We start from the raw sequence: 27211 nt of genomic DNA, 5'->3' as shown, positions 1-27211 counted from the left end.
CCCCTTGAACATCCGGAAGCACAGCAGTACACTTCTCTGACTCTGCCGCGCGGAGGGGCGGTTGAATCTCACGCGCTCTCTCTCTCTCTCTCTCTCTCTCTCTCTCTCTCTCTCTCTCTCTCTCTCTCTCTCTCTCTCTCTCTCTCGCTAAGGGTTTTCCTGTTGGAATCGTGGAAATTACCAGTTGTGCACTGGGACAAAGCGTCAAACGTCGTTAACGGACGAACAGATTTATTTGAAACAACGTTTTTATCCGCACTGAAGTTAAGCTACGACATTTCCCCCCCTGTATTGTTCACCTGTCGAGGATGGAAAACTGATGGTGAGTGGAGCAAATTCTGTTAAAGTTGTATCTGCGAGCTTTTTCTCAAACGAAATAATATGATTTGATAATTAAATAATTAATTTATTAAATTAAAAGTTGGTTTATTTCTGTAAATGATGTATTAAAGCCTGTAGCTGAGAAAAGTTTTGATTCAGATTCTATCTATCTATCTATCTATCTATCTATCTATCTATCTATCTATCTATCTATCTGTCTGTCTGTCTGTCTGTCTATCTATCAATCAAAATACATATATAGGCTTATAATGTGCTATATTTAAAAAACTGAGAGGTTTCACACTTAATATGATGTAGTCTTTATGGATCACATTTTATCATATTGTTAAATGTCATGTTTTATGATTGTAACTGTGTTAGAGGATGTGTATGGAAAAAGGTGATTGATCTCTTGCAGTTCATATGGGCAGTGACTAGAGTGCAAATCACGGGCAGTTAATGGGATGGCAGCAATTATTAGCCCACACTCCATCTTAGACGACTTCCTGCTTGCATGATTGTCAACATCATTATTAGATTGCTGTCAATTAGAGATCATCCTGCCCTGTTTGCTTTCTATCCAGACTACACACACACACACACAAACACACACACACACACACAAACACACACAGTATAGCCCGGCAGATTCTACATAAAAAAAAAAAATGACTGTATCATCAGCTATTTAGCCAACGCCCTGAACGAGCAAGATCTAATCCTGATCCTGTAGTCTGTAAGAGGCAGCAGCAGACATTAGTTGTGAGCACTTAAGAGCTGTGAGTGTGTTGGTCCCAGAGGAGCCCACAAATACTGAAGTGTGATCACTGTGTATACAGGTATGTTTAACTTTGAAAGAACATGTTATTCCAATCCTACTCATTAATGGATGTCATCCTACTAACCAGTAACCATATACTTAAATCATTCGTATCGTTTTGTAGGCCTGCTGGGCAAGTCGACATAACAGAACAAAAACTGAGCTATAGTATACTGCACAGTAGTCTGTACCTGTACTGTATATCTGAGAGAAAACAACCTCTAACAAGTAAAACTTAAATTAAGTTAAGTTAAGTAAATCAGTAGAATTAAAGGATAAATTCACAGATTTTCAAGTCTATCTTACACTAAACAATACTCACAAGCCCCCTATGTATAGGCCTATTGAAGAAGGTAGTGGTCATTGCAATTCTTCCTGTCGTCCATACCGGCCGTGAAGAGAGGCTTTGCTTATGTGATGTCTGCAGCTTTGAAGGACACCTACTTGATTTAAGTAGTGCAGACAGGATGGATCCTCATATTAGGTCTGTTGACACAGAACAAGAACTTGGGATTTGGGGGACAGCAGTGGAAAAGGATCTTTTCACAGCCAGTTTGTAACCAGCTCACCATAATCAATTTCATGTCAGAATGGATATAAGTCTGACAGCAGAGGCAAGTCCGTTTACAAGAAACATACTGTAGCGTTCATTAGTCTATACTGGTATTCAAAATGTCAAAAAACTTTCTCTTTAACTGTAATGTCCAAACCAAAATTAACAAGTGTATTTAATTTAGGCAAATAATCTGCCGATTATGTCCTTGATTAATCAGGTAGTTGCTTCGTCTGTAAAAAGTCAGTAGATGGTGAAGAACGTCCGTCACAAATCCAGAATCAGAGAATTTTGGCATTTTTTCATAAAATTACTCAAAATGATTAATCACTTATCAAAATAGTTACCACTTGATTTTCTGTTGATCACTTAATTGACTAATCGTTGCAGCTCTAATTTAATGTCCGTAGAATTGTGGCTTCCACTGACATTAAATTTGGCTTTATCAATGTATCAATAATGTATTTCTCCTTTGTCAACAACAGCTTTACCTTGCGTTAGCTCAGTGTATTTTATTTTGAAGCCTGAGGCAATGGGCTACAATCAGAGACAAACATTTCTTCCGTCATCTAAGTACCAAGAAGCAATTTGAGGTCACTTAAATGGAGTTGTAAAGTTTTGAAATGAGTAATGAAATATTCACGCTGAGCTTTCCGTTGACGCTGTGTGAGTGTTTCATATAGTTGCAGGTGACTTGGGTGGCCTGAGGTCATCGTCAGTCATCACTTAAAGCTCATCGGCAGGACACAGTTAAATGTATTGTGAACAGCAAATACCAAACCAATGTGTTGACATTCTGTTCCAGTGAGAGTTGGTGGAAACGAATGTATCCATTTTAGGTTAGTCACCACAAGGTCATGATACCGACAGGTTGCAGATAAATTGAAGTGGTCCTATCTGAAGCTTCAAAGTGGCCGTTCATATCTCAAGTTGTGTGTGAGTTGGGAATGGATTGACAGAATGATGCATACCTCTTTAGAGGTTAGTCATTGCAGGTTGACCTTGTTGGCTGAACATCAGATCGAGGTTTGTTTGATTTTGTTTTCAGAAAGTTATCAGAGAGTTAAGAAGTATGTCTTACTGTTGCTTCCTTTCAACCAAGACTATATTGTTGTCCTATAAATAGTTATAGGCTACAGTAATATGGCATGACTGTTGTTTTTTACCCTTCATTTAAAATCATCACACATCTGAGGCACTTTATCATTGCAGGAGAAACATATGGGCTTCAGTACCTACTGCACCATACATTATACAAACAATATATGGTGCATCGGAACAGAGGGTGACATTTTTACTTTAAACTATGACAGTGTATACACTTATCACATCTGTTCATGTGTTTCACTCATAAAGGCCACAGCACAGCAGAGTAGATGCACCATGAACAACATCACCCATGAAGTTAGCATATTTGAAACATACTCCATCACTGTCTAAATCCCATTCAAAGACAGCAAAATGTATCCTGTAATTGAAACTCAGCCATAAAATACGGTAAGTTCATTAGAAAACATTAACCAGTATTTTGTGGGAAATGTGGCTTATGTGATCATGTGGAACTCTGGTCCTAAATGGTTGACTTTTATTGTGTGAAATATGATGTTATCGCATTTTTCATTGCTGTAGTCGTGTGTTTGTGTTGGAGCTGTGTTGGAATATTCTCTCACAGACACAGATACATTGAATCTGAAGTGTGTATTAAAGACAGGGCAGGCTCCCTGGTCTCAAACAAATGTCCATAATGACACTGACGGCAACAAATAGTTTGGGCTTTTTTTAAACAAGTTGAATTCAAGGAGTTTTCATTAAGTCTTGCTCGCCTTAAGTCCTTACACATACTCATACAATTGGACACGCTATTGTGACGATGTGATGTTTAGGAAAGATGACTAATACAGTAGGTGCAAATATTTGTAACCAACGCTTTGTACTTGCAAAGGCTCATGCACTGCATTTGACTAACTCAGCAGGTCCCCTCTCTGTCCAGCGATGTTGGCACCAATGATACACACAGAGGCAATTGACTGGAGAGGTGTCTTCATAAACTTGATAGTATTTTGAACGATACCACAGTCAACTGAAAATCAGCAACTACCTGTAGTGTTTCCCTTTTGTGTCTCTATTCAACTCAACTGTCTCTGTTGTTTTCACAATGTTTTGCTTTGTTTCAGTGTAAACCAAATATTCTAGCAGATATGAAAACAATGTAGATGGACATATATTCAGACTCAGAGCCTTGTCCCCCAGCAGTTAGACATCCGTTTATGTTACAATTACATCACAAGCATGTACAACTCAGTGCTGAGGGCAGTTGATTGATCAGTGTGTTTGTGATTGATTTCTTGCATCACAGCACAACATGTGGAAGTATTCTATTACACTATTACATTCAGATCAGGCAAAAGCTCTCAGTGGCAGGGCACCCAGAGAGATGCCGTGCAGTCTGTAGTGCATTCATATTTAATACTGCAAAGGTCTGGCTAACACATCATACCAGTCAGGCCTATTAGTAGGATGGATCTTTTCCTCCCACCGCTCTGTCTCAGTCTCTGAGGGAGAAGAGGGGCTCTTTTCATTTTGAGGGAGGGAGGAGAGGAGCGAGAATCTTACCTGGAATTGATCATTGTCATGTCAAATCTTAATTTTACCTACAGAAGAGCAGATAATTAGATCTAATTTTACCACAGCTGGCAGGAATTTATGTGTATGACAGCCATCTCTAGGCTCATTATAGCCTGCCACTTCCTGAGATGACGATCTCTGACCAAAGAGCTGAGCCGCACCCACCTCCCTCTCCACCATTTGAAGCAGTTCACTTAGTTTGTTGTGGGAATTTGTCGCAAAAACTTATGAGGATTAGTCAGAGGTCAACCATTTTTCAATTAAATAATATGTCATGTCGGAACGAACAGCTGTTAACCTCTAAAAAGAGCTTCTTGTCTGTACTGATCCCTCAGGCCTTTCTCATGTTGGAGGCTAGCAGTTCAGTCTGAAGGTGCAGGATGAAAAGATGGCACAGCTGCTTGTACCACCAGGTCCAGACAGCTTCCACCGCTTTAGTCGTGAGTCCCTCAAAGCCATTGAGGGACGGATTGCTGAGGAGAACGCCAAGAAACCCAAGGGCGAGAAGAAAAAACGCAATGATGAGAATAAGCTCAAGCCCAGCAGTGACCTGGAGGCAGGCAATTCACTCCCTCTCCTGTATGGGGACATTCCTAAAGGCATGGTGTCGACACCGCTGGAAGATCTCGACCCCTACTACTGTAATCAGAAAGTACGTATTCAAGTCTGAAGCTTGGCTGGAAACCTTGAACACAGATGAATTAGCATTCAAATCTTCTTTTTGTCTCATCATGATTTGATTTTGACAAAAAAAAATCTTTAATCCACTAATAGAGTTTGCTCGGTTGTCATCACAAGACAAGACTATTGAACTACTGTTTCAGAGAATTATTTGATTTGATTTTATCTTAACTGGGTTCATACTTAGGCATTATTTGTAGTTTAATACTAAGAGGTTGTAGGAAAGATTCTCTCATCTTGCACTGCATACAGCTGTTATCATTGCAGTGTTGCCATCTGGCAGAGGTTTCAATCTTAGATGACAGGAAGACAAGCTCAGTTAAAAGGAATTATATGAGGCTGATCAGCAATATACAAAATGTTATTAGTGACTTGTACACTGAAATGTGTGCTGAAAACAACAAGAAGTCATTCTTATATAAATCAGAGTGTTTTATACATATATCTCTTTTTCCTCTCAGACTTTCATAGTATTAAACAAAGGAAAGGTCATCTTCCGCTTCAATGCCGCTCCTGCCTTGTACCTCCTGAGCCCCTTCAACATTCTTAGAAGAATATCAATTTGGATTTTGGTACACTCATATCCTTTCAATAAGATCTTAATCTGATAAGCATTAAAGGACCTATTTGTAAGTTTTGCTATTGCTACATAGCCAACGCAAGAACTAACAGCTGTTTACTTACCAGTCTCACCAAGAGCTTCATCCATCTATCCATTGTTGTGTTTACAATACAAGAAGTCAATATACACCCTCTGAGCAGCACTACTTCTTAAGGGCAGCTCGGACACTGCAGTGACTTGGTATCGGAAAGTGTTGAGAAGAGGAAAAGAAGCCATAGAAATAGAAGCAAAACAAGCGTCAACATTGGCATTGTCCACCACTGGAGACAGCTGTTGGGGAGTAAAGGAATGAAGTTTGATGTTGAACTCCAACCTTTCTTCTAGACTGGTAATTAAACAGTTGTTAATGCTAACATTGTCTATTAAGCAATGGCAAACTTTAAAAATAACTCCCTTAATGATGTTTATGTTGAGCCCACACTAAATCTGTGGTTTTTATCCCATTCTTGATCACTGTTTGTCAACATAAGCCAAGATTGCATTGTTTCCATTGTTACTTTGTTTGAGAAATGATAAATGATACAAAAAGGAGCTAACTCCACCGTAAACTAAATGACTTCCTTGACAACTGCTTGCAAATTGTTCAGTGTGGTGATCATGTGCACCATCCTCACCAACTGTGTATTTATGACACTGACCAGACCGCCTGATTGGACAAAGAATGTAGAGTAAGTTCTCCATGAATTGCACATTGAATCACATGTACGTACTGCATCACAAATATATCACACAGATAGTGTAGATGCCATGTAGAGTAACAGTTACATTTGTTTTCCAACAGGTATACATTCACTGCAATATATACCTTTGAATCCCTTGTTAAAATTTTAGCTCGAGGGTTCTGTATAGGAAAGTTCACATTTCTAAGAGATCCCTGGAACTGGCTGGATTTCTGTGTCATTGTTATGGCGTAAGTACTTTTAAGTCTATTAACAGTTTTTACATCTTTTCTTCAAAGTACTCTATGTAAACCTTGTGTTCAAGGTGCACAAGCTGGCAACCAACAAGTTACTGGTTTCACTTGTCGAAGCAAAAGTAACATCATTATTTAAATTTTTTTGTCTTAAAGGATAAGGCTGGTGTTAGTCTGTATATTTCTAACAGCCAACAAATTCCAAACTAATAATGCTATAAAACATCTTTCAATATCTTCATGTTTCCCTGCACTGTCAGTGGCATTCAGCCAAAAGCTGTTTGGTTTCTACTGGAGATGTAAATCTTTAAAAAAAAACGGCTCTTAAATTCATAGTTTTGGATTTGGAGTTATCATGAGTGTCTACAGCAACAGGGAGGTGTACTCAATGTGGGATTGACTCAAAATAAACTACAGTGTGTTTATTCTTGGTAATAAAGGAACAAATCACTCCACAGATGTAGACAACAATGGAGGTCTACGGCACAAAGGAATAAGCTATATCAGGCAATTTATTGTTGGTTTTCATTTTAATTATTAATATAGAATATCACCAATCTTTTCCTTTAAGCTTGTATCACATGGGGCCAGGTGCATATCTTAATTCTCACCACAGTGGCCTCATTATCATTTTACCTTCACCAATGTGCATGCCTCAGTTCACCCAGTTGCTTCACCTGATTGTGTATGCACTAAAATGAAACATGTATTGTTTTCTGAGTCAATATGCTATTGTAATTTTAAGTTTCCCTGCAGGTATGTAACAGAGTTTGTAAACCTAGGCAATCTTTCAGCTCTTCGCACATTCAGAGTGCTGAGAGCTTTCAAAGCTATTTCAGTTATCCCAGGTAAGCAGTAAGAGCAAGTGCATGGAAGTTTGCCTCTTGCACGCTGCACCTCAACCTCCCCTCTTCCTTCAGTTACCTCTCCTCTAGCAACTGTCATGACATGTATGCTCTGCGACCCCCCACCCCCACACACACACACACACACACACACACACACCTGTCCATCTCCTAATCACAGATATGTCACAGAGTTGTTTGAGCAATCTGAGGATCCATAATCCTAAAAACAATCTTGGGCATCCCAGGTGAGAGGTAGTTGAAATGGGAGTGTCTTCTGGTCTTCAGTGGATCATTTTCTTTGACTCAGGAAAATCAGGAAATCAGGAATCTTAACCAGTAAAATCCCTCCTACTTCTTCAGGGAAGTAGTAGTTTGCATAGTTACTCTGTGAGATCTGTGCCATTTTCTTATGTCTTTTGAACAACCTGCTCTTAGTCTTTTTGCACTGATGTCTCTGAGTGGACTATTCTTGAATGCCATTTGCTCATCTTCGCCTGTGGTTAATGAAGGCATAATGTCATGTAATCTGTGGTGAGGGTGTCCCCCCATTAATTGTTGCATGTACATCATCACAGACATGCATGATCCTAATTTCCTGTGTTACTTTCCTCTGTCTGATGGCTACATTGAGCTTTGATAAACAGCCTCCATGTTGTCAAAAATTGAGAACAATATGTTATCAGAAGGTGGTGGCGAAAGTAACTTTTTCCAAGTATTTGTAGTGTTTGCTGTTAAAACATACCATAATTATGACTCCTCATCATGGCCTGTTCTGTAGATGATAGTTGGGGAAAAAAATGAAAAAATGAATGCGCATGCGCAGGCTACTGTGTGTTAGCAATGTCTTCTAAATGGCTATGTAGGATAATAAGTGGTGCTTTATTTGGCAGGCCTGAAGACCATTGTTGGTGCGTTGTTCCAGTCAGTGAAGAAGCTCTCCGATGTGATGATCCTCACCGTCTTCTGCTTAAGCGTCTTTGCCCTCATAGGGTTACAGTTGTTTATGGGCCATTTAAAGCAAAAGTGTCTACTGTGGCCAACAAACCAAACATTACAGGAAAACTGGACTGAGTACTCGCTCAATAAGAGTGAGTATTTGATTAATTTTCCTCTGTTCTGGTTTGAGTTGGTCACAAGTTGATCCTGCTTGGAAAAAAGTTATGTGATTAGGAATGGTTATATCCTTAACTATGCTGAGGCACAGATAACAAACCACCAGATAACAAAACTCTGATTTTCCTTCTCTTCCCACCAGGTAATTATTATTTTATTCCAGGAAAACGAGATCCATTGCTTTGTGGAAATGGCAGTGAGGCTGGGTAAGTTTAGTCCTTGACTGTTAGAGGACTGGATACAATATAGAGTGAATATAATGCTTGTATGATGCACCTGTACAGTGTGAGAAGGTGGAGGTATGATTCTGTCAGATGTTCACAGACTCTCTGTTTGTTGCAGGCAGTGTCCGGAGGGGTACACATGCATGAGAGTGGGAAGGAATCCAGACTATGATTACACCAGCTTTGACTCATTTGGTTGGGCCTTCCTTTCTCTGTTTCGACTGATGACACAGGATTACTGGGAGAACCTTTACCAGCAGGTAGGCAATTAGCTATAAAAACTCGTATTAACAATTTTATACACTTTTTTGATGATGCAAGAATATCAATTGCTATTAGCAATTAGCAAAAAGAAAGTTTGTTTTTTTGTCAGATTCAGTTTATCAGGTTTCTTGCTAGAATTGGCCGCACCAGGAAGGATGAAATCAGATACTCTGTTTTCAAAAGGTTGTTGCTGGATATTAAAAAGATTGAGGAAGGTGTCAAATACATAAAAATGAAAATTTTGTTATCTACATATAATGTGGCAGCATGTAGAAAGAGAGAATGAGAAGTGTTTATTACCCAAGTGTGTAATCTGGGGAAGTTTTGAATGCAACCTCAATGCAACCTCAATAACAACAGATAAAGTTTTTGTTTTTAATGACATTAATACAGCCATTTTAAATTTAGTGGAGAGATACACACCCCCTGTTTAATGGTAGCCATACAGAGCTGTTAATGGACTGAGTACATAGTGAGCAGGAGTGATGCATTTTGTCAGTCAATTTAAGTCAGTTTAAAGGAGTGACAGTGAGGAACCTGTGTAACAAGGCTTACACTGAAATGCTCATGGAAAAATCAAGCCCTGGTATTTTAACTGCTGTGTTAAATTGCTTAATGAATTCATTTAGTCTATTTTTTTATTTTTCATTTTGGTTGCTCTGTGATCCTTCAAGAGCGTGTTTGGTGGCAGCCTCATGAAGTGTTTGACCTCACGCATGCTTCAGGGTGCTGTATTTGTACTGTCTGCTTTTCCAGAATACATTATCAGGCAGTGCTGGTTGTGTTAAGGAGGGGCTCTTTCAAAGGCAAAGCATTCTCACATTACAATATTGGTATTAAAGGGAATATTTTGAACATCCTGTTCAAACAGACCTCTGAATGAAGTGCAGGTGCATCTTGGCCAAAAGGAACAAAGATGAGTCCCATTACGACTCAGGCAAACACAATGTGAATGGCCCTAAAAAGGCAAATAGATGTCCAATGAATAGGCCACTGCTTAACTTTATAACATCAGCAAGTAAAGCAAACAAAGCTCCCATGAGCAAATCTTTTCAGCACTCTGTGTAATTGGGTAGCATTACCAGTTTGGGACTATCGGAAAGCTCTCTTTTGTGCCAGTATCTGTTGGTCATAATGTGGAACAGTGATAGTTTTTTTTTTTTTTTTTTTTATCTTTTTTGTTTTTGTTTTTGTTTAATTTGAAGTCATTGAAAAAAGTAAAAGTAAACACAGCTTTGCAATTCCCAAGAAAACAACAGTAGGTGTATAATAAGCACAGCAACGACATGATAACAGTTGACTGAGCATTAATGCTTACATCCTGATTCAGTTATCTCGCTATACATTTACAGTTAGTATTGTACTGGGTAAATGAGACAGTAGTTTGACATAAGGGTGACAGTGGCATGGAGTATGAATCTACACAGCAAACTCATTAGACACATTGGCCCCATGGGTGGCACAACAACAAATCACAAAGTGTTTTTAATCTTATATTGATTAGTTTCATGTTTCGAGCGGCTGTGGCTCAGGAGGTAGAGTGGGTCGTGCACTAATTAGAAGGTCGGTGGTTCGATCCCTGGCTCCTTCAGTCTGTGTGTCGAGGTATCCTTGGGCAAGATACTGAACCCAACCTTGTCCCTGATGGCTGTTCCATCTGTGTATGAATGTGTGAGTGAATGGGTGAGTGTGGCAAGTAATGCAAAGCGCTTTGAGTGGTCAGCAAGGCTACAAAAGCGCTAGTCCATTTACCATGTAGGTTTGTTTTATCTTGATAATGCGAGTGAGCTAGTGTGAATGTGAATCTGGCCATTCAACCTGTTTCCTTTTTTTTTTTTTAAATACACTGCCCACAGACAAACAAGTGGAGGGACAGAGGCAATCATGTGACCTGAGCCACAGCCACAATCATGATGTACATCATAATAACAATCATATACTCGGTTTGTAGAAGACAACACTAAAAAAAAAGAAAATAAAAGCAATGCGGAAATAAGACAGGAAAAAATGGTCAGATAAAAGAAAAAATATTACTATATTACTATATTAAGTCTATCAAATAAGTATCTATTGAAACAACTTAGCATTGCTGATTACAAATAATCTGCATCAGTTCTCAGACCAGAACATTGTTTCTGTGCCTTTCAGACGTTGCGGGCAGCTGGGAAGCCCTACATGGTGTTTTTTGTACTAGTGATATTCCTTGGTTCCTTCTACCTGGTCAACCTGATCTTGGCTGTAGTAGCTATGGCCTATGAGGAGCAGAGCCAGGCCACCATTAAGGAGGCGAAAGAGAAGGATGAGGAGTTTCGGATCATGCTGGAGCAGCTGAAACGGCAGCAAGAGGACGCTCAGGTACACGGCACTCCATCTCCATATGTGTCATTGTTTCACACCACAAAATCTCATTACCAATCTTGTTCTACAGCACCAGATATTAGATGGCTTATGCTCTTTTCAGCACATTTTACAGACTAAGAAAAGACAACTTCAGTCAGTGTTTTTCCTAACAAATGTAGTTGCCTTTCAGCTACCTGCAAGATAAATAGTATGTGTCCTTTTATAGGCTTTCAACAGTGTCCTCTGTGGTTGACATTTTCTCTTTTGCAGTATAATCATATTTCTTAAAATTCTGCTACCTTACTTCCATTGCAGTACATAGTTGTAAATCAGCATAACTTACAGACTTATGGGAGCTACCACCCCCTAAGCTATTTTATTGCCAAAAGAAAAAAATCCATATACCTTTCTTCCTGGCTACGAAAGCCTTTGCTGCTCATTTTAAATTTTCTGGCTTGCTACTACATCAGTCAGACAAACACCTGTTCAGAGATCAGACTGATATCAGAATCCTGTATGATCCCAATTTTTCCTAATGGGTTTTTACAAAAGACCCATCACACACAAGGTATTGGTATAAAAATGTGAACTTCAGTGTGTCCCATGTTGTGTTTATTATCTTGAATATATTTGGTTCTCATAATGGCAAAGTGCTCTTAACCTTTAATTGAACTTCTCCGTGCACACAGCTACGCGTTGAACACATCTCCAACACAGGGTCAGAAAAAAACGAAACATTTACCCCCATCGGCCTCTCTTTCCTCTTTCAGGCAGTAGCAACTGCGGCTGCTACTGAAGGTGGGGAGGTCAGTGACAAAGCCGGCGGCGCTGAGAGCTCATCTGACGCCTCCAAGCTCAGCTCCAAAAGTGCCAAAGAGAGACGCAACAGGCGAAAAAAAAAAAAGGAAGAGGAAGGCAAAGGGGCTGGTGAGAAGTTTCCTAAATCCGACTCGCAGGACAGTATAAAGAAAGCTCGCTGTCGCTTCAACGTGGAAGCAAACCTGCTCAACTATGACATGAAATGCTCGACTGCACATCAGGTTCGTTAGGATGATTTGTGTGTGAAATCAGAATTCAGTTCTGTACTGTGTTCCATTATTCACCATGTGTTTGGCTAATTTTCCTCATCCTTCTTGAGTTGCTAACAAATTGTGGGATTGCTTTCATGTCATGCAAGTAAGCTTAATGCAATGTTTCTTTTGACTGCTATCACAGTGACAAATTTTTTCTTTTCATCATCATAATCGGTATTGTCATTGCCATCATCATCATCATCATCGTAATCATCATCTTCCTCCTCTTCTTTGTCCTCATCAACTTCTTATATTCTTGTCATTATCAATCACCATCAGGATGCATTTTTAATTTCACAATTTTCATTCCTGCAACGCTTATCATCATTATGATGATCATCATCATCATGATCATCATCTTTACCATTCTCAGTCATCACCAGTATGTATTTTTAATTTTGCAGTTTCCTCACAATGCTCACCGACATCATTATGACCACCATCATCATCATCTTGTAGTTCTTTTCTTCACCTCACCGCAGAAATCGTTTTTTTGTAATATATATATATATATATATATATATATATGTATATATTTGCAGAGTCAGTCATTGTCATCGCCGTTCTTTCTTCTCCACGGTCAGCATGTATCATGTATCCACTGAAGAATATCTTTCTTTCCCAGTCCTTTCTGAGTTTTCGTGGACCCCTGTTCTCATCCAGACGGAACAGCAGGAGCAGCGTTTTCAGTTTCCGAAGCCAAGCACAGGACACGGGGTCAGAGACTGACTTTGCTGATGATGAGAACAGTATTTTTGAAGACAACCTGAGTCGGAGGGGTTCTTTATTTCTTCCCCGGAGGTTTGATCGACGCAGCAGCAGTATGAGCCAGTGCAGCTTCTTGCCACATCTCCTGCTTCCACCCAATGGGATCATGCACAGCTCTGTAGACTGCAATGGGGTTGTGTCTCTGGTGGGTGGGAATTCTATCCCGTCGTCACCTGTGGGGCTCCTTCTGCCTAAAGTGACAGTAGATATGGCCTCCACCGGAGACAATGTAAGAAAGGGTTGTCCAGTCCAGACGCTCCTATAGCCTTGGTTCTTTTCTCTTTGTCTTTTTCCTGCCTGACTCACACTGTGTATATTTCAGTCTGTTAACTACAAATCACATAAGTGATACTTGACATTATTACTGATCATTTTCCAAACCATGGAGGAGGGGTTAAAATCAATATCTTTGTGCCAGGCAGACATGGGTCTCTATTCATTCCAGTAGGGTATGCAGTCAACAGTTTGATGTGTTTACTTGTTTATTTGTTTTGTCAAAGTTACATTATTGTTGTGTGCTGATCTAATTGCAAGCAGGGGCTGTTTTGAACACTCTTTGTAGTGGTGCATCCAGAGAAGCTCCAACATCAATAATTTGATCATTGTAATGTGAATTTAGCCATTACATTTTTTTAAAAAAACAACAAAAACATTATACTTTATTATCCCAATCAACCATGACTGGTAAGAATAACTGCTGACCATCTGACCAGGGTGCCGTTATTGTGCGAAGTTATCACATTATTGTGAGTGAACCTGCTATAGAAATATGCAGCTTTCTAATCTACAATTCAATTTTATTTTTGCAGCTTTACACTGTTTGTCACGTTTGTAGCTAGTGTACATCCAATGTGTAATGTGTTGTGTTATTTTCTGAATTGTATCCATAACAACCATCTCTATCTCCAGGCTGACACCACTGACACAGAGTACAGACAGGCTGGCGGAGGTACAAACCAGGAGTTTATGGACTTCCTTGATGGCCCAGAGGCCAGACAGAGAGCCCATAGTATAGTTAGTGTGATTACCAGCACAATGGAGGGTAGGTATTCTGCATCATGGCATGGGTATCCTATCTTGATTAAAGGTGATGATGATTTGAGATATCTTTAATCAAGATAGGATACTATCTTTAATAATGATGTTGAAAAGAGAAATGTTACTTGAATAAAAACAACAATATTTATTTTTGTTTTGTCATCAACCTGTGTATCAGAGCTTGAAGAGTCGAGGCAGAAGTGTCCTCCTTGCTGGTACGATCTTGCCCGCACCTTCCTCATCTGGGAATGTTGTCCAGCGTGGATAAAGATCAAGAAGGTGGTCAAACTAATTGTGATGGACCCATTCGTGGACCTAACCATCACCATCTGCATTGTGCTCAACACATTGTTTATGGCCATGGAGCATTATCCAATGACCACTTTTTTTAACAGGATGCTGGCTGTGGGCAATCAGGTGAATGGACTGTAGAATGTAGCGTACTGAAAAAATTTCCAAAGAAGGTATCATGTTTATTAATGGTCTGTATTTCTGTTTTTTTGTTTTTTTTAATATATAAAGGTATTCACTGGCATCTTCACTGCTGAAATGGTCCTCAAGATCATTGCATTGGACCCATACTATTACTTTCAGGAAGGGTGGAATATTTTTGATGGAATCATCGTTAGTTTAAGCTTGATCGAGCTTTGTTTGGAAAACGTGGTTGGCATGTCTGTTCTGAGATCGTTCAGATTGGTGAGTCTATATGTAAATGTGTCATTGCCAAAATGTTCAGGGGCACGTTGAGTGTAGAAACATGTGAAATGACTGGCTTTTCTTTTCTTTTTACAGCTGAGAGTATTCAAGTTGGCTAAATCATGGCCCACTCTTAACACACTGATCAAAATAATTGGTAATTCAGTGGGGGCTTTGGGCAACCTGACCCTGGTACTGGCTATTATCGTCTTCATCTTTGCTGTGGTGGGCATGCAACTGTTTGGAAAAAGCTACAAGGACTGTGTGTGTAAAATCTCTGCCGACTGCACTCTGCCCCGATGGCACATGAGTGACTTCTTCCATTCATTCCTCATTGTGTTCCGAGTGCTTTGTGGAGAGTGGATAGAGACCATGTGGGACTGTATGGAGGTGGCTGGGACAGCCAAGTGCATCATTCTCTACATGATGGTCATGGTTATTGGAAACCTTGTGGTACATTATCATCCAACTCATCACACTCTTTTAGATTTAGCTGATTGATGTTAAGAATAACCATCCACGGTGCAGTTCTGTAGCTACCTGTTTTGTTCTTATCATGAAGTACAGTAGCCAAAAGATAACGCAATCTTAACACTAAGTAATGTCATTATCCGCTAGGTGCTGAACCTGTTCCTGGCCCTGCTGCTGAGCTCATTCAGTGCCGACAACCTGGCAGCGACAGAGGACGACAGCGATACGAACAATTTGCAGATCGCCATTGGACGGATTCACAAAGGCATCGCCTTCGCCAAGTCCCTGCTTCGAAGCAGCTGTAACAGCGTCTGTCTCAGGGATAAGAAGAAAGGGAAGGGTGATGAAAAATCTCTGGATGAGCTCCACAAACCTTTAGGACCCAATGGTGTCCCCAACCATACCATCAAAGACTTTCCTAAGAATGGCAATGGGGATGTGATCGGAGTGGACAAAAATGGAGACAAGTACATAGTCAGCAGCAAGAGTGATGACTCTATTATGTCTTTCATCAACAATCCTAGTGTGACGGTCACTGTTCCTATTGCTGTGGGAGAGTCTGACTTTGAAAACCTCAACACGGAGGACTTCAGCAGCGCCTCATCTGATCTACCAGGATGCCATGTGGTAAGGATGCTCTTGTGGATCTGGTCTGACTGGTCAAGTTGCCTTTACTGTTAGAGATAATGTTCCTTTGAAACCAAGTCTCATCAGCCGTATCACAAGCAGAATAATGTTTTACGATGTGTGATGTTGGTTGTGTTTCTTGGCGAACATGTTTGTTGTTGAGGGAAGTTGGATGTGGCATCACAGTATTCGCTTTTAAGCACTTTGCAACAAGGTATGAGTCTGCAGTGACATTTTCCTTAAAGATCCCATATACTATGACGCTTTAATGAGGAGAGGCCATATAGACAGGAAAATACTATTGTGCAGATTACATTATGTGCCGTTTAAGTCTGAGTGCTGGGGAGCTGAATGATGTTTGCTTTGTATTGGAGAAAAGCTCACAGTGTAAAAGAAGAAGAAAAGAAATACACTGACTGTCTATGTATAATTGTTGTTATGTTATTGTTAGTAATTTACTTGTTTATTTATTTTATCTATTTTTTTTGTCTCTGCTTTAAATAATTTGCCTACATGCAGTGTTTTATTGAAGATCTGTAAGCAATGTTATGTGACTGCTTGCTTGCTGCTGTTTTACAGATGCTCTCAAAGTTTTAGGAGACTTGTAAGAACATTTTACCAAACAGTATGTTACACTCACGTCAAAGATTGCCTGCCTCATTTACCATATTAACCATTCAGTAACCTCTTAAGCAGGTCGCTCATCTGCTTTTAGCCTCATGTCATTCACCCTCTGATGCCAAATTTGTTTTTGTTTTTTTGATGCTGGAATATTTTTATTGACCTAAACATCGATGAAAATTCTTTTCTTTGCAAAATTTTCTAATACGGAATCACATTAAAGTCTTTCTTAATTTAGTTAAATTTTAGTTTAAACCTAGAACAAGCTTTTAAGGGGTTTTGCTGCGTGACATCAAATCTATTTAGCTACAATGATGCATTTCCCAACAAGGATAAATATGATTTAAAAATAACACTCATAATGGGATGATGTCAACACATTGGTCATCTGTGATGATTTTCATCAATTCAAAATGACATTTAACAAAATATTATATTTCCACAGTTTAATTTTGCTCAAATTTACCATAAAGCACCTCTGACAGAGAAAGGGTGGATGGAGTGGCAACACAAACACATTGACTTAAGTGCTCACAGTATATCGCAGTAACATGCTTACATCATTCCCTGCACTGCATTAGCTGGTCCCAGGACAGCCCAGTGCTCCTGCATTCTCCAGGAAGGCATTCAAGCTGTTCTCATCTACCAGCTATTAGGAGACACACCCTGTAGAAAGCCATACAACAACAGGCTAAGAGGAAGTACTGTGTCTATGTTGTGAGTCTCTAACTGGCTAAAAAACATTAATCAGTTAAAAAGACAGACCAGTATGTTGTATCTAAATAAATAACAGCAACTGTATGATTTAGAAAATGTAAAATGATAGTGATTCAGTGTCACCTTTGCCTTCGGGGTAATAGCATGTTCCCCGCAATGAATTGGAGTTGATGAGTCTAATGTAGACTCCTTATTGCCTTCTGTGTTTATGAGCACTTGGCTGCTCTTCTGCCGTCAAGCTAATGAGGGTGTCCTAATGTTTGTTCTGCAGAAAGAAAACATGCACGTATTTTCCTGTCGATATTTAATCATAAGATTTGTTACATCTCTTAACAGCAAATACCGATTGATGCATGTTCTTCATTTTAGTCATCATACATTTGATTCAGTGTCAAACTGGATGCATGTCAATGATTCCTGTGAAGTCCTTCTTACCGACAGCCTTAAACAACAAGACAGGCAGCAGGCATCTGTCAAAACATACCAATTTCACAAGTCTTGTGCAAGTGTCTTGGCATGTTTTGACTATTATTGTATAAATAACTTCATTGTGGAGGGATATGGAGCGCATGAAGTGTGTGGACAGACGGGTTCTTAGCATGTCAGCCCCTTACATTTGCCACGGCTCTGTTATATTTGCTCATCTGAGAATAGTTTTGCTCGGCTTCCTCCGCAGATTGTCGATGACGATGGGCAGGACAGCTCCTCTGAGGGCAGCACAGTGGAAGATGCAGCACTTGGGGAGGGAGGAGATTCTACAGACTTTGAACTAGAAGAAGCTATGGATCCTGATGCCTGCTTTCCTGACGGTGAATACTGCTACAGTCGCTGCCACCACTGAGCTTGCTATTACAGCCTCGGTGTTAATCTGATACTGCATATTATGCATCTAAATCGTTATTTCCTCTTTGTCTCTGTCTCAGGCTGCGTGCAAAAGTTCCAGTGTTGTCAGGTAAATGTGGACGTGGGCTGGTGGAAGATGTGGTGGACGCTACGAAAGACCTGTTACCGAATAGTGGAGCACAACTGGTTTGAGAGCTTCATCATCTTCATGATCCTGCTCAGCAGTGGAGCACTGGTGAGTCCCCTGCGAGAAGTGACACGGCTACTGTCAGGTGTTTACATATTGTATCTGGCATCTCTCATGATGCAGTAGATTCTCAGACTACTGTACTTCATTTAATGTTATCGAGGAAAACCTTTCTCACTGCTGTGTTTTGGTGCAAATGTGGAAAATGTCTCATTCCGTGCAATTTAAGGTCAAGATTTTGAATAAGAGTGACCTTTCTATTATAAACAATAGATTCTGGATGTCAAGAATTTACTGGTTACTACCCAAATCTTTCTACAACATTAACAGCAACAACTTCTTTCTGGGCATTTTTGGCATCACTGACATTTGTATTCAGATTCACAGTTTATTACTCGTCATTTTCATTCACATCCAGGCATTCGAAGACATCTACATTGAGAAGAGGAAGACCATTAAAACGGTGTTGGAGTTTGCAGATAAAATCTTCACTTACATCTTCATTCTGGAGATGTTATTGAAGTGGGTGGCGTACGGATTTGCCAAGTACTTCACAAATGCGTGGTGCTGGCTGGACTTCCTCATTGTTGATGTAGGTTGAAAGATGTTCACTCATATAGATACACACTTGCTCTCACACAATTCTTACTTCTCAGGAGGGTTTTTTTTTAGGTAATAGAATCCATGTTGTAGTATCTGACAAAGCTCTTTTTAAAGTATAAAGAAATGTAATGTGTCTTTTCTACTTTTGACGTGTGTGTGTGTGTGTGTGTGTGTGTGTGTGTGTGTGTGTGGGTGTGTGTGTGTGTGCATGTGATCCAGGTCTCACTGGTCAGTATGGTAGCCAACGCCATGGGATGCTCTGACCTCGGTGCCATCAAGTCTCTGAGAACCCTGCGAGCTTTGAGGCCCCTGAGAGCATTGTCACGGTTCGAGGGCATGAGGGTAAGGGTCATTGGATTTCTCCACCCACTCTGAGTCATGGGGCACTGTCTGACGCCGGCTCACTCCACCGGTACAGAGCACAGTAACTCTGCAGTCTCACTCTGCAGAGGCAGAGCAGCAGATACCCCAAAGATTTGTTGCATGTAACTGAAGCATTCCTCTCTTTTCCTAATCCTCCTTCTCCAGCTGTTGTTTGTCCCCGGAGGTTGACTTTAATATTTAAATAATAACGTTTAAATTATGGAATAGGAATAAAGGAATAGTTTGACATTTTTGGGAATGTGCTTATTTGCGTTCTTGACAAGAGTAAGATGAGAAGATTGATGCTGCTGACTATATATGTCCATTAAATATAAAGCTATTGGGCCAGCAGATGGCTTAGTTAAGTATAAGGGTAAAACAACTAGCCTGGTTCTGTCTAAAGATTAAACAAATCCTCCCGCAAGCATGTCCAAAACTTGATAGTGAACATGTTATATTTCAGTTGTTTAATCCGTTCAAAAACAGAAGTTTAAAAACAATAAGTTGCAGTTTTATTGTCACGACTGGTGGTAGGCGCAGCGGCAGGGAGGGGCCAGGCAGACACACAGGCAGGCAGATGCAGTGAAGGAACTTTGATAGATTAAATGATGAGAACTGGGTTTACAGTCAGACAGATTGTCGGGCAGGCAGGTAGGTACAGACAACAGGTAATTACACACAGAGAGCAGGTGTCCACTGTGTCAGCAGCACATTGAGAGAAAAAAAAACACACACACACACACACAGACATTAGGAGACAATCAGCTGGTATAAATACTGGGGACCAGATGAGGGAAATGATGAACAGGTGCGCAGGTGGGCGGGGACGTTCCAGAGATTGGAAAGGGAAGAACAGGTGAGCAGGGGGATCTGGAAATAGGAAAAAAGGAGGCGAGTATAGTATGATAAATATGGCTAAGACAGGAAATTAGCGAGAGTTAAGTGCCTGTCTATTTCGAGTTTCAGCTCTCAAACACAATACGACTCTCAAAAATGTATATAGGTATCTAGGCCTGTGAAAAACTTGGTTGTTGTGTGTCCAGCCTCTCAGTTTAGCCTCATGTCTGTTGTAACAAATGTAAAATAGAATTTCTGTTACTTTTTATAGCATTACAATTTTTTTTCTGTGCAACGCAAGCATGGTCTAAACAGGAGTTCATAACTTATGTAACAAGGTCGACAGCTGCTGAAATCAATGTAACATATTGATTAGTTGCTTTCATATTGTGGTGGTCTAGATCTACAGCACTGTTATGATGATGATGGTCTTTCCTCACGTGGAAGCCGGTGAATTCCCTCATTTGCATGAACAGCTTCTCATGTGCGTCTGCAACGCTACATTCGTTTCCATTACAATTTCACTGTCTTGGATATTGTTTGCTGGGTTCTTTAACATGATTTCTTCATGCTTTATTTATGTTTCTGTTTACAGTAAGCAAATTTTGTGGCGTCCTCCTGCCTCTACAAGGTGTTTTGTTTCAATGTTTTCCTAAAATTTTGATGTTACCCAATAAAAGCACTTTTAGATATGTAGTATTCTTTATTTGATTGATTTCCTGACTCCTCTCCTAATTTTTTCCCCCATCTTTACCCTGCAGTCGTCATTGTGTTGGAGCTTTGGTCTTAGTCATATCTGTGATGGGCTCTCACTGATCTCTCTGTTGGCACTGAAACATTCACTCTTGTGTTTTCCTATTCTCACCATTACCAGAGTGTTGTGTATCAGTTGTGTACTCTGAGGTCTCTGCCTTTCGTACAAATGGGTTTTGTTTGTGTGTTGGTGTGCAGGTGGTTGTCAATGCGCTGCTGGGAGCCATTCCTTCCATCTTCAATGTGCTGTTGGTATGTCTCATATTCTGGCTCATCTTCAGCATCATGGGAGTCAACTTATTTGCTGGGAAGTACAACTATTGTGTCAACAGTACCACAGACAGGCGTTTCCTTCCATCAGAGGTGAAAAACAAGACAGAATGTGATGCCCTTGGCAACGAAAGTCGCTGGAAGAATGTCAAAATCAACTTTGACAATGTTGGAGTGGGTTACCTGGCGCTGCTGCAAGTGGTAAGTAATTGAATCAGCGGTGTTAGATAATTTTTACGATGTGTGCAATTTCAAACTTGTTGATATGTTATTTGTTAGTGTTAGTGGAAAATTGTCAAAGATGGAACAATCAAAGGCCCAGTGCAATAATTTTTGTTGATATTGTATATTTCTGTACAGGCTACTTTCAAGGGCTGGATGGATATCATGTATGCTGCTGTGGACTCTCAAAGCAAGGTAATCCCATTTTCATATATAGCTCATCCTGTTGTTGTCTCTTTGTTCCTCTAATATCACAATATTTTAAGTTATGTTACAAGTTACATCTTTAATACTATTTATGGTACTCATTTTTTTCAGTAGTAGTTGTGTTGAGTATATAAAATACAGTATGCAGTAGATTTAAAATGCCTTTATAAAAACAAATCAAAGATTTTTGTGTGTTGTTATATGACAAGATAAAACACAGAGGTGTGTTGCCTTTCAGTCTTCTACAGCAGAGGGCAACTTAAACCTGCCGACGCTGTCAATAGTGTTCGTGAGCAACAGAGCATTTCCGATGCATTGTCCATGCAAAATGGAAACGCACAAAACATCAACATTTAACATTTTTTTATATATATTATTTTATTTAGTTTCATTTGTTTTTAACCCTGTGTCAAAACTGTATTAATTTATTGCTATGGCGCGAGGAACCGTCCCCAAAACAAATGGATCATTTTTAATTTTTGAGAGGGAGTAGTGGAACAAGAAGTAGTAACCGCAGCGAGCTGTTAGATGAAGAGTTGCAGGTGCCAGATTGCACTGCACCTTCAGCTCCTCATCAAAGCAGGATAGGTGCCGCATGAAATCAGATTGAAGTTGCATTTATTAGTGCTATAAGTATCATTATTATTATTATTATTATATATTTATTACAACAACATGACTTTATTTGGCTCTGATGTAAATAAGTAATTGCCAGAAATCTTAAATCTCAAATCTTAACTTCAACACACTATTATCTCTCTCTGTCACTATTATAGCCACAAGAACAACCTGAGTATGAGATCAACCTGAAGATGTACGCGTATTTTGTTGTTTTCATCATATTCGGAGCCTTCTTCACACTCAATCTCTTTATCGGTGTCATCATAGACAACTTCAATCAGCAAAAGAAAAAGATAAGTATCAAATCTACTTTTGAAACAAAATTTTGTATTTGTTACCTCAGTATTCTGATGGAGATGCAATTTGAAAAGCACTACTTTCAGGTTCTCTTGCTGCAGTGTCTCCTCATTGCTTTTGCTGTGATTTAACATGCCTCACATTCCCTCTTTACTTCGGAGGCCAAGACATCTTCATGACTGAAGAACAGAAGAAATACTACAATGCCATGAAAAAGCTGGGGTCAAAGAAACCACAAAAACCTATTCCTAGACCGTCAGTATGTAACTTTATTCATGACCTCTTCTAATCTGCATTACTAATCCATCGTAATTTCATAGCACCTAAAATGAATTTTTGTTTCTCTGCCTTGTGTCTGTTTCAGAACAAGATTCAAGGATACATCTTTGACTTCACCACAAAACAAGCTTTCGATATTGTAATAATGGTTCTAATATGGCTTAATATGGTAACCATGATGGTGGAAACTGCTGACCAGTCAAAAGAAAAGGACAAAATTCTCTACGTGATCAATGTAGTATTCATCTGCATGTTCACTGGAGAGTGTTTGTTGAAGATGATCTCGCTTCGCCAATACTATTTCACAAATGGCTGGAATATATTCGATTTCATCATAGTCATTCTGTCGATCGCTGGTATGACTCGCCTCTGTTAACTTGCCAGATATCTATATGCATGTTTGTTCATTCTCTCAGTGTGCACATTTTGTATGCACTCGATATCCTTTAATGTGTTCTGCTTTCTCTCCTTAGGCATGTTTCTCTCAGACCTGATCGAGAGGTATTTTGTTTCACCGACCTTGTTCAGAGTCATCCGATTGGCTCGGATTGGCCGCGTCCTCCGACTTATTAAAAGCGCCAAAGGAATCCGCACACTCCTGTTTGCCTTGATGATGTCACTGCCTGCCTTGTTCAACATTGGTCTCCTGCTCTTCTTGGTGATGTTTATCTATGCCATCTTTGGCATGTCAAACTTTGCTTATGTGAAGAAGGAATCAGGCATAGATGACCTTTTCAATTTCGAGACATTCGGCAACAGCATGATCTGTTTGTTCCAGATCACCACCTCGGCAGGGTGGGATGGCCTACTAGCTCCCATTCTCAACAAAAAAGAAGATGAGTGTAATGCTAAACTTGAGCATCCTGGAAGTTATGTTATAGGAGACTGTGGAAATCCGTCTGTTGGAATTGCCTTCTTTGTGAGCTATATCATCATCTGTTTCCTAATTGTGGTGAATATGTACATTGCAGTCATCCTGGAAAACTTCAGTGTGGCCACTGAGGAGAGTGCGGACCCACTAAGTGAGGATGATTTTGAAATGTTTTATGAGGTCTGGGAAAGGTTTGATCCTCATGCAACACAGTTCATGGAGTACAATAAGCTGTCAGAATTTGCAGATGCTCTGGAGTCACCGTTACGCATAGCTAAGCCTAACAAGCTCGAACTGATCTCCATGGATCTACCCATGGTGAGTGGAGAACGCATTCACTGCCTGGACATCCTGTTTGCATTTACAAAACGTGTTCTAGGTGAGGATGGGGAGATGGACATCCTAAGGGGGCAGATGGAGGAGCGCTTCATGGCTTCCAATCCTTCCAAAGTGTCCTACGAACCCATCACGACCACTCTCCGCCGCAAACAGGAGGACTCGTCAGCCGTTGTCATCCAGAGAGCATATAGACACTATGCAAGGCAACATGCTGCCAGTAAGCCCACAGCCAGGGATGATTTTCAAAAGGATGAAACGCTCATTGACAAAGAGGTTGCTGTCACAGACGACCTCAAAAAAACTAGCGCCCATAAAAATGAACTAGCACCCTCAACTGCCTCTCAACCATCATGTAACAGTGTGACAACAAATGGAAAAAACAAATACGAAAAAGACAAAAGTGAAAAGGAGGTTGTGGGCAAAGATGTCAGGGAGCAAGATATATAAATGAGTCTTGACAATGACAAAATGTTTACAACCTTCGATAGTGACTAAGACATCCACTGGACTCTCTTCCTTAGTACGGATATCTATGCCAAACTGGCCATGCTTACTTGAGTCTGAGGGTTGGTGCCTAAATAGAGAGGTTGCTCAGTCAAGCTGTAGTGGGACTATTTTGGCTGTGTTCAGGAGCCAGGATGACTTTTGACTGTTTGTGATGATTGGCAACATTTCTCAAAGTGTTCTGAAAGACACATTAGTTAATGGTTTAACTTCTATTGCAGCTAGTTCTGCTATCCAGTGTCTTGAATTATTGTTATATCACTCATTGTTGTATTACTTTACTGAATTATTTTTCAACCAGAAAAAAAAAAAGTTTTAATGTTATTACTTTAAGAATTCGTAGTTTGGTTGATTGACTTTTTATACACTTTTTTTTACTCTTCAAAAAGGGTTGTTCCTTCAGGGGTAGTCTTTACAACGAGCAGCATTGCTTTAAAAGCTAGGTCATGCTAAGTGATAGCACTTAAGATACTTGACAAATCCAAGAGACAGTGTCAGAGTTGCTGCAGTTAACAATAAACATGTAGACCTGCATGAATGTTTCTCCATGATTATGCATGCTAGAGTGTACTATTTTCATCAGGCTTCCTCCCTGTCCATCATGTGTCATGATGCAAAGTATACAGTCATGGCATGGCTAGTTTTTTTATTTACAGACTACGGAAAAATGACCCAAATAGCCTAAAGTCCAAACAAATCCAGCTCAGTACGTCAAGTAAGTTTGAGTATCAGAGCAGTGACACTTGGCAGGAACACTTTGCACATTCACATTTTGTTGAATCATCAAAATAATTCACATACTTCATCTCAGCCTGCTATGTGCTATGTATGTAGCTACCATTTATGATATTGCAAATTATGTACAAATTTTTATCATGAAACTGGGCTTAACAAGAGAATCCTCCACTGAGGGGTTTGTCTTTCAAAGCTGGAAACTGAAGAAAGAGCCTCTGTTGTTTGTACACTTTAACTGACCCTGCTATAAGTTACCTCACTCAACCAGAAACCTCTGTCAGTCTGATCTCGGAGAAGATCATCTTTAATATTGTCTATTTTTCGGACATCGACAACACTTAGCATTTCTGACTCCTCCATGTGTCTGCCTTGTCTTCATTTTGTCTGTTTGCTTTCTCAGTCGTTTTTCGATGATGAATCTCAGTGTGTACTCTACAATGATTATGAAATTAAAGAATTTATGGAGCATTATTATTTATTACCCGTGATATGAAACCAGACATATTCTCCATGTTCTGCTGTATTCAGGCAGATAGGGATTTACATCCAGCAGGAGCTGTGAGGTGAAAAATTATATGTCTATAAAAACTGTTATATGGATGGTAATTCTTCTTAACAAGCCCCATGTTTGATTACTGGTGATATTATATGCTTATGCCTCTGTGAGCTGTTTTATTCTAACTTTTACTGTATATTTTTATTTGGAAATTGTGACCGGAAAAATAAGGTTAGCTGATCTTTTATGTTTCTGTGTGCTTTGTGAACTGTTTTTGCACAGTTTGCCTCTCATTCTTTATCATGATAAATATCTAAATTGGATGAAAGATGGCTCCGAATATTTTGAACGATGGTCTCAAGGACATGGCATCAAACATCTCATGTGTTTCCTACTTCTGTTTACATTTCATAGTGGCAGTTAGTTGTGTTACTTTTGTCAGTTCTTCCTGTGACATCCTCCCGAAACTGTGTCACAACTACATCTGTTGTTCCATGTTATAAAAGTATAAATCCATTCATGTAGGTATATTTTGCATGTAAGTAAAACTTTCAATACTTACACTATACTTTATGCATAATGAAAGAATGTTTTGATTACATAGAATTTAACATCTCCCATCATTCATATGCATAATGCTTGTAGTGTACAAATAAACTGCATGCAAGACACTGCTATAACCCATTTCAATGAAACGCCGAAAGAATAAAGATTACATGTACCTCAAGTATGCCTAAAATATTCATTTATTTTATAATGCTTTATAAAATACCTTTGTATGTTATTTGTATGTATGTAAGATGTGTTTAAGGTCCTGTTTTAATCAGTGTTTGAGTTGAATGTGAGAGCGCAGTTAGAGATGGATTATAGGATTTTTTTTTTCTTTGTTTTTTTAGAACGACCCTGAGGTTTATCGTTTGCTATCCACATTGTTCCTGAGCTTGTCCCTATTTGCTTCATTTGTCTTTTTGCTATGCACAGTCACAGTATATGCCTTGTTTACCTATGCTTATGCATTCCCTAAAGTTTGAAGTGATTTTTTTTTTTTTTTGGTTCAAATATTAAATGTGTATAATATACAGACTATATTGTGATATGCATAAACACTTTCATTCACAGGAAAACAATGTGAAGAAATCCTAGAACAAGTTCTAGTTCTTCTTTTTTTGTATATTGTTAATGTTTTTTTCTGTTCTGAACTTAGTCTGCATTGTTTTGAATAATACTGGCCAATGAGAAGAGCACCTGGCAAAGCAGTGTCAGGGAGGGCCAGTCTTATGTCTCTAGGTCAAAGGGCACCAGGGCTGATTTGTTGTTGACGAGGAATTCAAGGAGCATAAATGTAACGTAAGTTTTAAACTGGCAAACCAAACGAAAGGAATGATTAATGAGTTTGCTTTCTTATCTCACATGCTTCTTATTTTTTCAGTGAAGAGAGATTATTTTTGC

At 39.6% G+C, this 27211-nt stretch overlaps 1 protein-coding gene across 1 annotated transcript; it reads left to right on the top strand.

Annotated features, from left to right (window-relative positions):
* Positions 1-190: 190 nt before the first annotated feature.
* scn1laa (sodium channel, voltage-gated, type I-like, alpha) lies at positions 191-26841 on the top strand. The gene is made up of 27 exons (XM_023405567.2): positions 191-322; positions 4655-4971; positions 5462-5580; positions 6201-6290; positions 6404-6532; positions 7292-7383; positions 8274-8471; positions 8639-8702; positions 8839-8980; positions 11133-11339; positions 12095-12364; positions 13023-13394; positions 14075-14207; positions 14382-14620; positions 14726-14899; positions 14996-15352; positions 15518-15997; positions 18012-18144; positions 18259-18413; positions 18784-18957; positions 19188-19310; positions 21120-21392; positions 21552-21608; positions 22397-22534; positions 22693-22797; positions 22903-23173; positions 23291-26841. Exons 2-27 carry the CDS (start codon positions 4708-4710, stop codon positions 24472-24474), a joined length of 5943 nt encoding a protein of 1980 aa, XP_023261335.1. The 5' UTR covers positions 191-322; positions 4655-4707; the 3' UTR covers positions 24475-26841.
* Positions 26842-27211: the final 370 nt, after the last annotated feature.

The sequence above is a fragment of the Seriola lalandi genome, unplaced genomic scaffold, assembly GCF_002814215.2.
Source record: "Seriola lalandi dorsalis isolate HSWRI2012SDOR001 ecotype SW California unplaced genomic scaffold, Sedor1 jcf7180002054279, whole genome shotgun sequence".
Taxonomy (NCBI): domain Eukaryota; kingdom Metazoa; phylum Chordata; class Actinopteri; order Carangiformes; family Carangidae; genus Seriola; species Seriola lalandi.
Note: the sequence above shows the minus strand (reverse complement) of the source record. Positions and strands in the feature narration are given on the sequence as shown.